Source organism: Alternaria hordeiaustralica, assembly GCF_023758085.1.
Source record: "Alternaria hordeiaustralica strain BMP 2776 chromosome Unknown scaffold_9, whole genome shotgun sequence".
In the NCBI taxonomy this organism is placed as follows: domain Eukaryota; kingdom Fungi; phylum Ascomycota; class Dothideomycetes; order Pleosporales; family Pleosporaceae; genus Alternaria; species Alternaria hordeiaustralica.
The window spans coordinates 991,309-1,004,422 of NW_026056781.1; the positions used below are offsets into that span (position 1 = coordinate 991,309).

General features: G+C 50.4%; 5 protein-coding genes across 5 annotated transcripts; all 5 read left to right on the forward strand.

The window, feature by feature from the left end:
- Positions 1-1,813: 1,813 nt before the first annotated feature.
- J4E84_005574 (uncharacterized protein) lies at positions 1,814-2,990 on the forward strand (the record flags this gene model as incomplete). The annotated part of the gene is made up of 2 exons (XM_049388170.1): positions 1,814-2,264; positions 2,323-2,990. 2 exons carry the CDS (start codon positions 1,814-1,816, stop codon positions 2,988-2,990), a joined length of 1,119 nt encoding a protein of 372 aa, XP_049244410.1.
- A 1,725-nt stretch (positions 2,991-4,715) lies between these two features.
- Positions 4,716-6,718, forward strand: J4E84_005575 (uncharacterized protein; the record flags this gene model as incomplete). Its single annotated transcript, XM_049388171.1, has 3 exons — positions 4,716-4,926; positions 5,391-6,335; positions 6,609-6,718. 3 exons carry the CDS (start codon positions 4,716-4,718, stop codon positions 6,716-6,718), a joined length of 1,266 nt encoding a protein of 421 aa, XP_049244411.1.
- Positions 6,719-8,122: 1,404 nt separating this feature from the next.
- On the forward strand, positions 8,123-9,294 carry J4E84_005576 (uncharacterized protein; the record flags this gene model as incomplete). The annotated part of the gene is made up of 4 exons (XM_049388172.1): positions 8,123-8,145; positions 8,203-8,731; positions 8,782-9,143; positions 9,192-9,294. 4 exons carry the CDS (start codon positions 8,123-8,125, stop codon positions 9,292-9,294), a joined length of 1,017 nt encoding a protein of 338 aa, XP_049244412.1.
- A 329-nt stretch (positions 9,295-9,623) lies between these two features.
- J4E84_005577 (uncharacterized protein) lies at positions 9,624-10,145 on the forward strand (the record flags this gene model as incomplete). The annotated part of the gene is made up of 3 exons (XM_049388173.1): positions 9,624-9,644; positions 9,695-9,746; positions 9,799-10,145. 3 exons carry the CDS (start codon positions 9,624-9,626, stop codon positions 10,143-10,145), a joined length of 420 nt encoding a protein of 139 aa, XP_049244413.1.
- A 964-nt stretch (positions 10,146-11,109) lies between these two features.
- J4E84_005578 (uncharacterized protein) lies at positions 11,110-12,954 on the forward strand (the record flags this gene model as incomplete). The annotated part of the gene is made up of 3 exons (XM_049388174.1): positions 11,110-11,593; positions 11,644-11,735; positions 11,788-12,954. 3 exons carry the CDS (start codon positions 11,110-11,112, stop codon positions 12,952-12,954), a joined length of 1,743 nt encoding a protein of 580 aa, XP_049244414.1.
- Positions 12,955-13,114: the final 160 nt, after the last annotated feature.

A 13,114-nucleotide genomic window follows, 5' to 3' on the forward strand; every position in this document is an offset into this window, starting at 1 on the left:
AATCTTGGTATTGTCGTGGCGAACCGAACAAAATCCGCCTGGAAATACCGGAGAAAGGCGGCATAAGACACACGTGCAAGCGGACAAACCGTGTTCTTAATGAGAAAGTTCCCGACCGTTGTAAGGGCATATCAAGTCTGCACAAAGACTGAACCCTATCGAAGTGGACGTAGGATTTCGTTGAAGGATACTCGACATTGGTGCACATGTGGGGCCACAACGGCAGATCCGGGGCTCTTCTGTGGTTGGAGAACATCCAAGTCCCAGACAGCGCACTCATACTGCCAGAAGACCCATTCATCGAGGAAGAAAACGACGCGTCTGCTCAGTATATGCTCTTGGTATGTCCAGGCTCTCTTTGCCCATCTCAACTGGGTTGAAGTTTTGTAGACACTCGCAATACACAATGTTTTGACTTCTTCCTCGCTGCGATGGACGTAGCGCCTGACTGGCACAAGCGGAGTTGTGAAACTTGACTGCATCCAACAAGCGAAGTGCATCTAGATTGTCGAATGTGGCATGAGGCACGGCAGCTCTCGAAGAGTCCACGGATTCCGACAAGAGCTAAGACATCTCGGGTTAGTGAAGGGGACGTGCACTAAGTCTTATCTTAGACAAGCTCAGGGGTTCGTATATAGAGGATCGCTCAAGCATTGACACGCACGCTAGCAAATTTCTTGGACCCTGCTTGATCCTATAAACTAAAGGTTAGCTTTAATGCAAACATCAACAGTTACGTGTCTAAAGTAAGCCTTAGGCTTTAGTATTTCTTAACTATAGAAACTTAGAAAAATCTTAACTTAACAACTAAAGTACACTATTATAGTTATATGCTGCTTTAGTACCTAAAAGAGATAGGTAAATAAAATCTTTACACTTATGCATTAATCTTTCTTTATCTATCTGCACAACTCTATTAAGATAGTAACATAAACCTAATTAGATACGCTTGCGTATATATTGCTATAGGCACCTAGCGCTAATAAATACAAATAATTTATTAACGCTAACCTCTCTAAGAGAGAGTATTCTAACTATACCTTTAGGTATAAGTACGCTATTAGCTACACGCGTACTATAGAGCTTTAAGTAATTACTTATTATAAGGTTATAGCTAAGTTTATCTCTACTAATATCTCTACTAACTCTATGCTATAGCTCTTTGCACGTAGAGAGCTTGCAGCTCTAAAATAACTCTACGTAAGAGTTCTTGCTAATAATACTATATCTACTAAAGATAAAATTATTAAGACGCTTACACATAGAGGTTAAAGGAAGGTGTAGAGATAAGTAAGACGTATCTTAGTTCTAGTTTAAAGCAGGTAAGAGAGATAGGCAGATTAAGCAGACTAGTAATTAATAAGCCTACAGGCATGCCCTAACGTCTTCCGCAGCGTGACATCGGGAACATCAACAGCAACGTCTCAGATGTCCCGTTGACCCATTTCGCAAAGATGGCAGAGTTTGACAGTACCTAGGTATGCATCAAGGGGACGTCCGTCCTCTGGGCCATCCTCCAAAACCTCATGGTCAGCATCAATCTCGATAATACGACGTTTGTCCGCGCTCCTGCTAGCGCACGACCCGAGGTAGATAGCTCAGCCAAAAAGGGATCCAACTCGTATCCCTTTTCCGCCCGTTCGAGCCGACACGACGCCCAGTTCGGCAGAAATGCAAGGTGAACGCTCCTATTAAACTGTTCCCCCGGAGCCAAGAAGACTTTCCTTCTCCTCACAGGTCTTTCAACCTCGCAATCCAACCATTACACTCGTTTTAAAAAACCAATTAATACCACACTCTTTAATCTTTAATAATGTCTTCGATCATCCGCACCGTCTTCGCGCTCAGCGCTGCCGCCGCCGTCGCCGTCGCTCAAGACCCAAACTCCCCACCCCCCAAGCTCGACGCCCCCTGCGCCGATGCCGTTATCTTCATGGCCCGCGGTAACACTGCGCCGTACCATGACTACCGTACATTCCCCTTCGCCGACGCTACGTGCGCCAAGCTAAGGGCTGAGGGCAAGACCTGCGACTACATTGAGGTCGTGTTCCCGTACGGCGGCGACTACTGCAAACAAATTGGCGAGGGAGTCCGCAACGGTCTTGACCAGATCACTGCTTTCAACAAGAAGTGCCCGTGCACGCACCTCATCCTCAATGGCTTCTCTCAGGGTGCCTGGATCATGGGAGATGTCCTTGCTGGACCTGGTGGATGCTCGCAGATCACCACTGGTCTCGACCCTGCCGCGGCTCCTGGTAACGCTAGTAAGTATCCTTGACATGACACACTCGAACCTTGGACTGTGCTAATGTGGTAATTTAGTCGCTGCTGCTCTCCTGTGGGGTGATGTCAAGCACGAGGCTAACATGCCATACAACGTTCTTGACGGCTCTGATCTACAGAAGAACGGTCGCGACGCCACCTCTCTTGCGCGCCTGAACCGCTTCGCACCTGTTCTGCGCTCTTACTGCTCTAAGGGAGACCCGATCTGCGCCAACGGCGACGACGTCGAGAAGCACCTGAGCTACTTTGAGAAGTACACCGAAGACGCCTCGAACTGGGCCGTTGGAAAGCTCAATGCCGCCGCCCCTCTGTGTGCCGCTCCCACACCTACGCCCAGCGCTTCTTCTTCTGCCGTCGCCTCGTCTGTTCGCGTCGCCGCTGTTGCATCTTCGAGCGCTGTCACATCTTCCAGCGCTGCTGCTTCTTCGAGCGCTGCTTCTTCCTCTGGCGCTGCTGCTCCTTCTGGCTCTGCCGCTTCCTCCGGCGCTGCTGCTTCCGGCGTTGCTGCTTCCTCTGGCGCTGCTGCTCCCTCTGGTGCTGCCGCGTACTCTGGCGCTGCTGGTTACCCTGGCGTTGCTGCTTCCTCCAGTGTCTCCGCTCTTCCCGCTCAGCCTACATCTCCAGTTTACGTTGCTCCCTTCACTGCTCCCATGTCGTACAAGGCTATGTGCGTTCCCCGCATCACGATCAAGTATCACTACGTTTAAGAGTAAGAAGGACGGAAGATGTAGCGGAGTAGACTTAGTGTCAGCAGTAAATAGGTGTAGATCGATGAAGGCACTATGAAACAGAATGACCGTCGTATGCGACGTCTGCCTGAACTTTTGGTTTTCGTGCGTGATGAGTGTTTTCCGTCTGCTCTGCAAGTGCGCTATGAACTCTTGTAGAGCCCGATGGTCTAATCTACGAACGTCTAGCCTGGAACCTAAACGTACCTGTGAGCCTCCTGTATCCCCCGTGTCTAGTTTCCTTAATAAATCTGGACAACACTATCTACTGGATATCCCTTATTTTGCGAACCTCTAGCAAATCCGCTGTCAAATATCGTATATCCTGGCGCTGAAGGTCCTGCACAAGACCGCTATTTATATTAGGTGTGACTGAATATCCAATCAGAATCACCAGATTCCCCGTTCGCGACGGGACGGTGATTTGTTTTGGTGGTAGCGCGCGAGAGGCAGCGGAGAGGATGGCGATGCCCGGCGCGACGACGTCGGGTCTGATCCTCCCCACTGTGGCTTTATTGTTCGCATGTGTGCGGGTAATGTGGGACCACATCAGCTGAAGACGGGCACGGAAGTCACATCGGAGCTGTGCTTAAAGTAAAGCCACGCGTGTATTTATGGCCGTCGTCATCTCGCGTCATTCCTGTAGCACCGATTGTGGTGCAGCTCTGTGCAGATCCATTGCCCCCCGTCTGGTCCACTCGCATCAATCATGGTGAACGCTCTTATGGGGAGCAGCTCAATCTTCATACCACTTGAAGGTTCTGCGATCGCTTGTGCGACTAGGAGTCCCATTCCTGCTTGGCCGCTGGCGTTCATGCAGCTGCAAGAAGATGACAGCACCGTACCCCACGCACAAGGCTGGGAAACAATTTTGATCGAAGCTGCATGATGGCGTTTGATTTCCGCAGATGATAGGCTCATCCTGCATGAAGTTGATTGAATGGCGCAATAGCGATATGCACTGTTGGAAGGATTATCTATGGAGGGGTTCAAGTAGAGCGCCTGCCGCCGGGGTGAAAGCCGTCTAAGGTTCCATTCGATTTCTCGCAGACATCTAGCGCTCCTGCGTTAGATACCTGATGGCGCACAATGAGAAACCGATCAGATTAGCTCTCGACGAACCAGTGTGTGCCGGACTTGAACGAGGTGCGCTTGCTGCCTTTCTCGCCACATTAGGGTTGCTGTGTGCTGACATGGCTGTTAGAGACCTTGATGGCGGCATGCTTCGACGAACCTTTTTCCACGTACTTGGAATCCAGACGCGTAACAAAGGATACTTTGGAAAGCCTGACGAAACTCGATAAGTTGGTGAAAGGTATCAAGAGACACACAGCAAGGACTCTGAAGGGAGAAATTGATGATACTAACGGATTCACATTATATTGGAATCGATTGGAAATCACCATCAATTCCCAAGGCCATCTCGACGGGGATACCAAGAACTCTCTGAAATCGGCGATACTTGCGACAATCCTTCGCACTCTCCAGCACGTACCAGATGTCGCTAAGTGGCTAACACCTGATATCAACGCCGCGATTTCAGACAAAAATGTCCCTCTGCTCTCGAGGGCTGTTGAGTGGGGTATGATAGAGACTGTCGAGCTTTTGTTAGCTTCTGGAGCAGATCCCCAAAGTCACAGCAACAAGGTCGACAGCGCATATGGGAATGGAGAGACAGAAATTTTAGTCAAGGCCCATCTCCTTATGAATGGGCTTTGCGAGGGCGGATTTCCAAAGACTCCAATTCACGGCAGACGTCACTGGCTTTATACGCTAGCCTATCTCGATCTCCACGATGACGAATGGTACACATTCCTTGAGCCTCCTCTACGGAGATATGACGACCCATTCACGAAGACCCAAGGCAGACCGGAGACACGCCTGACTTGGATCTCAGTCAGCAGAAACAACGTCGGTGGATATAATTTCTCTTTGAGAGATAACCAAGCTGACCTAAACAGAGTCTACTGATGGCGGTATGTAGACTGACTTATCCCCTTCATGGACTGACGTGCTCAAAAGGTCATTCTACAAACCCTTACACGGTGCGCTCCTGAGGACTTTTTCTTCAACTTCGAATCGCTGGAGCGTGATTCGAAGGATACTCTTTTAACGTATCTCGAGCCGTCCTATCAATCGAGAGCCTGGAAGCAACTAGATCAAGAAGGCTTGCTTAGCGGTCGCAAGCTATGGGAAGGCAAGGGTTCGATGATTGTGGTTAGTATCCGGAGTAACACCTTGGGTCTAAATACTTATGTTTGCAGTTTCCATACCTGGTACTCACACAAATCAAACAACAACAAAAGATCAGACGGAAGCACGAGGATCTTAAGAGAAACTTGAAGCCTCATGAATCTCTTCTCTCTTTCGACCATCTAGAGCGCACCTTAGACGAGGCTTACTATCCAGGGCTCTCTACCAGAGCCCTGAGGGTACGCAATCAGGATCAGGTGGTCTCGCACAGTAAAGACAACTTTGTCTGCTATGATAGGCGAGAGAGCGGTGTCGAAAAGACTGACGAGACAGCGTTCATCCTTATGGTACCACAGCTATGGGTCTATAAGCTTGGAAACATCATTGTATCTGCCTACAGTATGCAGCAAGAAGCTGCAACCTCGCTGGAGCCCTTCCGTGATGGGGCTGAGAAAGAGGATCCTGCAGCATATGCGGAGATTCTCATCGGCTTGACCATCACCAGCTTGGTCAACAGATTTGGCAAAGCCTATCGTGATCTTGGCGTGGACTATCCGCCTACGCTCGATCTTTTCGAAACGAGAGTTGTTAAGCTTCTGGAAGAAGTGAGACTGTACACCGAAAAGCCCGCTGGAGGGATGTCGAGTTTCAGTGGACTTGAGTACCGTCGAGAGAGATACTTCATACATGTCATCTCCGACGTGCGCAGTGAGCTTGCCATGATACAGCACTTCCTCGAGCAACAGGAGCGGGTATTGAAACTTTTTCTCGAAGACCGCCCGTACAACAGCGTAAACTTACATCCACAAGATTGGGCACCAGTCGAAAGGTCCCAAGAAACCATCATGCAGTACATGAGAAGAGTAAGAAAGATTGATGGAGATGCAGAGAGAATAGAGAAGAGTATACAGGACATGCTCAACCTCAAGCGTACACACGCTAGTATCAGGGACGCCCACAGCAGCCTCGTCGTCAGTACTGCTGTAATTGGATTCACCGTCATCACAGTAGTCTTCACTCCACTCGCATTCCTTACAGCACTCTTTGCTCTCAAAATCGACGGCTTTGAGAGTCTTCAGGTTTTTGGTAGAGATGGTGTTTATCACAGTGGTAAAATCGGCGGCATCTTCGGTAAGTGCTTCGCAACGCTCCAAACCAGTGTAGGATACGAGCGTGTTGATTAGAAACCATGCAAAATCGAAGCAAATACTCACTGACTCTCGATAGTAAGTGCCGAAGTCTTGACGCTGGTCTTGACAGGCGTAGCTGTATGGATAGCGTTCAAGTACATAAATCGCAACGACGAGTCATCTTGGAGAAGAAGGTTGCTTGCTTGGTTGATCAGCCTTTTTCCTGGACTTTTGAGGGTTGTGACTAGGCTCACAATCGTTACTGTTCTCATAGCCTGGGCTAAGGGTTCGAGCAGCAAGGGGCGCGCCAAAATCCCAGACCCAGAATCACCGAAGCGGGACGACCAGCCTGAGGCAAAAATGAAGTCCTCGAAGAAGGCGTAGCTAGCAATTGCGCCGTCTGACGCTAGTACAACACAAGTACAGAGCAATTTGTAGCAGTTGGGGGTTACTACCTACTTACTTAGGTAGGTAGCTACCTATAGCTGAGAACCGCCACTATGTAATGGCGCAACGTGCTAGAATTTCTTTGAGCCTAAATTTATTGAACTCTCAGCGGTCTCATCTGTAAACAGAGCTTTCAATACATCCAGCAAAGACTGAGATTATTCGCAGCCAGGTGTTTTGATGCAACCCACCCTTGGAAGCATCTCGCGACAGATTTCAGCCTGCCCAGGTATATCGCCTTCACAGATTCGCAAAGTCTTGATGCCAGCCGCATGTACCTGCCGAGGACGTGTATTCTGATAGACGCTGCCTCGCCACGTTCTATGGTTACTTTGTTGAAGTGAGAGTACAAAGCTGGAGCGTCCATGCTGTGGGCGTTCCAAAGCCCGGGGCCGCAGCCCGCCAACGATGGGCGCTAACTGCTTGCGCAATCCCTTGCTTCTGGCGCCGCTTCATCTCCTCCCACATGAACATCGATCGCACGACCACACGAGGAATATGCGCCCTTATCGAAATACTATCTTTTGCCCTCTCGCGCAGTCAGAATGACGACGTGTCTGTACCCGAGATCAGCCCGTCAAATCGAAAGCGACGTCGAGCCCTAGACGCCGCAGCGCACGTAAAGCCGCATGACCCATGATGGCCAACAACGAAGTCGAGCAAGTGGACTGAGGCGTTCGGCGATGCGCGGATCACAAGGAAAGAAGCTCCACTAGAGGCAGGTGCTGTTACATCAGGGTATATTGTGCTCAGAGGGCAGCATGCCCAGGTGTGGTGAGCGATTGCCCAAGATGATGATGGCTCCAGGATCGTTTTGGGGTTTGCCCCTGTCTTCTTTTTGCCCTTCACCCGCTCCTATGCGTTGTACTATCGATCGTACCTAAGCCATAACTAGTATCTACAGTGGCGCATTCTCGTTTTGCCTGTACAATGCGACATGCCCTCGATGTCCGGCGTAGAACGCATGAAGACAAGGTCGCGCGGAGGTGGTTGAGCTAGACATCTGGACCCCGCTTCTTCCTTCCCCGCGTGCCACGCACCCAGCATCCTCCAAGCTTCACCTCTAGCCAAACGTTCTCAGCCCGCGCGCCATGTCGGCCACCTTTTTCCGTATGAACGGCTTTGCTAAGGCCAAGTCAGCAACGGTGCCCTCATGGTGTCGGGATGACTCGCAGCACAATCCCTGCAGTCTTTCCTGTTCTGTCGCGCCTCACAACCCGTTGCATACATAGGTAGAGTGAATGCGAAGCGCAGAGTAGGTACTTATACTCTTCTTTGGATCCAACATAGTCCTCAAGCTATACCAAAAGCCACACAAGAGACGTCGGGACAATTCTAATCATGAAAGCTGGCCAGTGGGATCCGTAAGTACACAGTACCTAGGTAGTCCTCACTGAGTATGAGACTGACGAGACATCCAGCAAGCAGCAAAAGGTCGTCGTCAATGACGTGCCGAAACCCACCGAAGCACCAAATCAGTTCCTAGTCAAGATACAGTCAGCATCATTATGTCATTCAGACTTGCTCATGGCCATGAGACCCGACTACAACGTTACCTTAGGCCATGAAGGAGTCGGCTACATTGAGTCCATTGGAGCGGAAGCCAGCAGCAAAGGCTTCGAAGTCGGTGATGCTATCGGATTTAACTACTTCATCGGGGCATGTTTCGAATGCGAAGGTTGCATGATCCACAACATGCGATGCGAGACGGGTAACCAGAAACTACAAGGTTTCGTGTCGGATGGGTACTTCGCCGAGTACGCGGTCGTTGATTGGCAGAATGCAGTCAAGCTACCCGAAAACCTCGATATGAGTAAGACTGCACCGCTGTTCTGTGCGGGTATCACAGCATTTCATTCAGTGGACAGCTGTGAGTTGAAGGCGGGCGATTGGCTGGCGGTTATCGGGTGCGGCGGTCTTGGACAGTATGCGATACAATATGCAAAAGCCGTAAGTTTGGGCAGAAAGCTGCGCTACGCATGGCGACTGACAGTAGACAGATGGGTATCAAGACCATCGGTCTCGATATCAACGACAACCAATTGGATGTTGCGAAAAAGGTCGGCGCGGAAGCTGTCTTCAACTCCATGAAGAACAAGGATTATCTCGAAGAGATCAAGAAGCTCACTGGAGGCAAAGGATGCCACGCAGCGGCGGTCTACAGCGCATCGAATGCAGCATACGCCGGCGCCCCAGATGTCTTGAGAACAGGCGGACTACTCATGGTCATTGGAATCGCACCGAAAGGACTGGACTTCATCAACACCTTCGACTTAACAACAGGACGGTACCGCATCAAGGCCGACAGCACGGGTATTCCGCAGCGAATGAAGAAGGCTGTGGATTTCACTGGCAAGCACAGGTATGTTACTTCTTTTGACATGTGAAAACAGTTTCTGACCTTCCGCAGCATACAACCAGAAGTCGAGTTCCGCAAGATTGATGATTTGCCGCAGATGGTCGCTGATATGGAGGCTGGTAAAGCGGAGAAGAGACAGGTTGTTGTATTCTAGACACGTTATTTATCTAGTCCAGCATTAATTTCACGATATCAACTGAGGACCGTCATCACGATGCCTACATACTGTGAGGCGCTCATACCACTGATCAGCGATCAATTGTACAACATGACATTAGGCAGCCTGCTTCGATCGTGCCACTGATAGTACCGCCATATACTAGACCCCGCACGCTGAACTTGGCTTGCTCTGTTTTCCTCGGTCGGTTATGCAGGGTCACTGTTAGTGGCTGTACTTGTGGAATACACAGGTACTTTAGGTTCTAGGAGCCGACAACCCAAGAGCCTTCGACTTTCTTACACGATCACCAACTACATGCTAAGATGACCTACAAGACTATCGATGTATGCTCTCCGCCCTTTTTGTTCTACATGCATGACTAACACTTCAGCAGCATGATTTCGCAAACCCCGAGTTTGAATGGGACAAACAAGAGAACTACCAGCGTCTGTCCATCCTCGTCACTGGAATATATCATGTACTGAAGCTCTCTTCTAGCCTGTATAAAGCTCTCCTTCTTCTTTCGCAAGCGCCCCGATGTTACCGATGAGTTCTTCAAAAAGCATTACAACCACATCCACTCCGATCTCACTGTCGCATGCAAGAAGTTCCACGCAGTCAAAATACAACGCTACGTACAGCACTACCAATCACCAGAGCTCAGAAGTAAATTGCAGAGCTTGGGCATGGATCTACTAGACTACGATGCTTGCAGTCAAGTCTGGGTGAAGAAGTGGGAAGACTGGGAGGCTTTTGCCGGGAGCGACGAGTACCGGGCTGCACTGATGCCGGATGCGGAGAAGTTTATGGATCTGGAGAAGGGCATCCAGGTCATGGCTGGGTGAGTCTTTCTTTGTTCCTGTTTTGGCGGGTAATGTCGGCGAGGTTGGTGGTTAGTGTGAACTGGTTTGCTGATGGAATGAGTCTAGACATGATATGATCTGCTTTGGAAAAGCGATTCCTGATTGCGATGCTACGGATGGGATTACGCGCAGAGAGGATGCGTAGTCTGGGCGCTATCTAGACATAGTACGGGAAACAAAGTACTAGGCGTTGTAGTGGATTAGAGCGGAAGACTACCATATCTATCTGTCTATCTATACATGGTCTCTCTGCGACTAGATACCATACACACTGAATTAGTCCATCATGTCTCTTCCATGCCTCGAAGCAGATGTATGGTTTGCAGACTAATATATTTAACAAACAACCAAACCAGCCCAACCCTTGACCAATTCTAGGACTTCAGGACCGTGCTGTCACATGTCGGTCTCGTCTAGCTCAAAGTCCACAGTACACCCTGTATTTCGCACGTGCAATGATGTTCATGGCTGCGATCTCGAGGTGAACGCACGGATGTCGGAAATAAGCTTTCACGCATAGCTCAGTACCGACGGAAACGTTGTTCCAGGTGAAGACGATCCTCATCCCTTGATCGCCCACTACCACTTCCAGTCAAGTGCCATGATGTGGCGCACTTCTTCTCCGCAGTCAGTCTCGGATACCCACATCCACATCCACTACCCCGGATTTCCAGAATATGTAACGAAATGCTGAAAAATGATGGAGAAATCTAGCCAATAGAACAACGCAGTGACATAGTTAGCTGTGCTTCTGTGTATCCGAGATGCGGGGTTGGAGGAAAGTCCAGGTGTCGGACCAGTGGCTTGATGAGATGTGACCTGTGCATGTCTACACGACCCAGCGAAGGATATATGCAAGCCATGAGTGGGCTCTTCACGACGATCCCTCATCCCAGTCACACAAAGTCGCACTTGCATCAGGCGACTTTCCCTTCACCAAACCATCATGGCAGTAACTGCCGTCCACGAGAGCGGCCTGCGCCGGCCATCGGACGAGAAGAGAGACATTGAGCAAATCGAAACCGTTGCAGCGACACCACCACAGACATTCGTCACCCCAGATACAACCACTATAACACCAAAGACATGGCTCGTCATCTTCATCCTGTCTTCGACTTTCGGTCTTTCCTTTTGGCCTGTACCTACCACCTCAGCGATGATGGCTCGGCTTGCCATTCAATTTGGTGCTCCGACAGCGAGCGCGTGGTTCATACCCGCTTACACAACAGCCAACGCGATTGGCTTCCTTCTTGCAGGCGCGAACTCCGATCTGTTTGGAAGGAGGTGGTTCTTGTTGTTTGGTAATGCGTGTTGTTGCGTCGGTTTCATCGTGACCGCGACAGCGAAAGGAGCAGACCACTTCACAGCTGGACTGGCCATAACTGGATTTGGAGCTGGATTTGCGCAGATGGCAATGTGTAGCATTCCTGGTGAGTGAGCTGCGTTGCGTTTTACATGCTAGGGGGTCTGACTGTCACAGAACTTCTACCAAACAAGTTCCGCCACATTGGTATCTGTCTATCAGACGGTTTCGTCTTCCTCATCGTTATAATTGGTCCTATTGTTGGAAGAGTGAGTGTAGTGCTTCGACCTGCTGGGTGAAATAGCTGACATTCCTTCACAGTACGCCATCGACGTCAATGCGTGGCAGTGGGTATACTGGGCTGGTCTGATTGCTCAATCCATATCCTTTATATCTCTTTTCTTGCTCTACAAGCCACCGAAGCACCCCAAGGGGGTTCCATGGTCCGAGGCAGTCCGCGGCCTCGACTATGTGGGCACTGCACTCATTGTGCCAGGCATCTGCCTTGCGCTTGTTGGTATCATCAACACCACATACAAGCCGAGCTCAGACGTAACCGTCATTGCACCCATGGTAGTCGGGTTCGTCCTGATCGCTGCCTTCGGAGTCTGGGAGACGCTCTCGAACACCCGCTTCAAACTCTGCCCGCCACACCTGTTCCGGAGCCATAAAGGAAGAGAATTCACGGCGCCGTTCATCGTAGCGTTCATCGTCACCATGTTCTACTACTCAGTCAACATCATCTGGCCGACGATGGTGAATGTCTTCTACCTGGGCCCGAACGTATCGCGGAGTACCGAACTGCTGCTCACGTTGCCGCCGAATGTAGGCCTTGTTTTCGGATCACTATGCCTCATGGCTTTCGGCAACGTGATCGGACACTGGAAATGGACATTGATCGGTACCTGGACTGGCATGGTGCTATTCGGTGCCTTGATGGGCCTTGTCACCCCGTTCAACCAAAACTTGATGATCGCGTTCTGCTGCATCAACGCTTCTTTCTTCGGCTGGGCACAGTACGAGTCCATCGCGTTCACGCAACTTGGCGTGCCACAACAAGATCTCGGTTTCTCGGGTGGCTTGGCGGGTATGGCTCGTTACGCAGGAGGGTCGCTGGCTCAAGCCATCTATACCACTATCCTCACCAACACCCAGACCACTCGCGCTGCTGCGACGGTTCCATCTGCAGCTGTGAAAGCGGGCATGTCGTTGGAGAACGCGCAAGCTTTACTTGCCGCTTTGCCCCTAGGCGCAGCCGCCATCGCCGAAGTGCCAGGTACAAGTCCAGAGGCACTAGGCGCGGCTTCTTTGGCGTTCCAATGGAGCTATGCGCACGCGCTGAAGATTGTGGCACTCAGTAGTCTGAGTTTTGGTATCGTAGGACTGCTCTGCATCTTCTATTGCGAGGATTTGACACCGAAGATGACAGACAAGGTGGAGGTCTTCCTCGAGAATGACGTGTACGCAGACAAGAACGAGTTCCACTGAGCACCTAGAATGCTGTAGTTTAATTGATAATCTGGCTCTCCTCATACCATCTTTTGCATAGCGTTGGACATATCGATGATGCGGTCGTGTTGTGTTGGCTGCGCAAGATGTGTCAGGGGGACGCTTACCTTCTCGCCCGGCGCGTCGCCGACGTCATGGA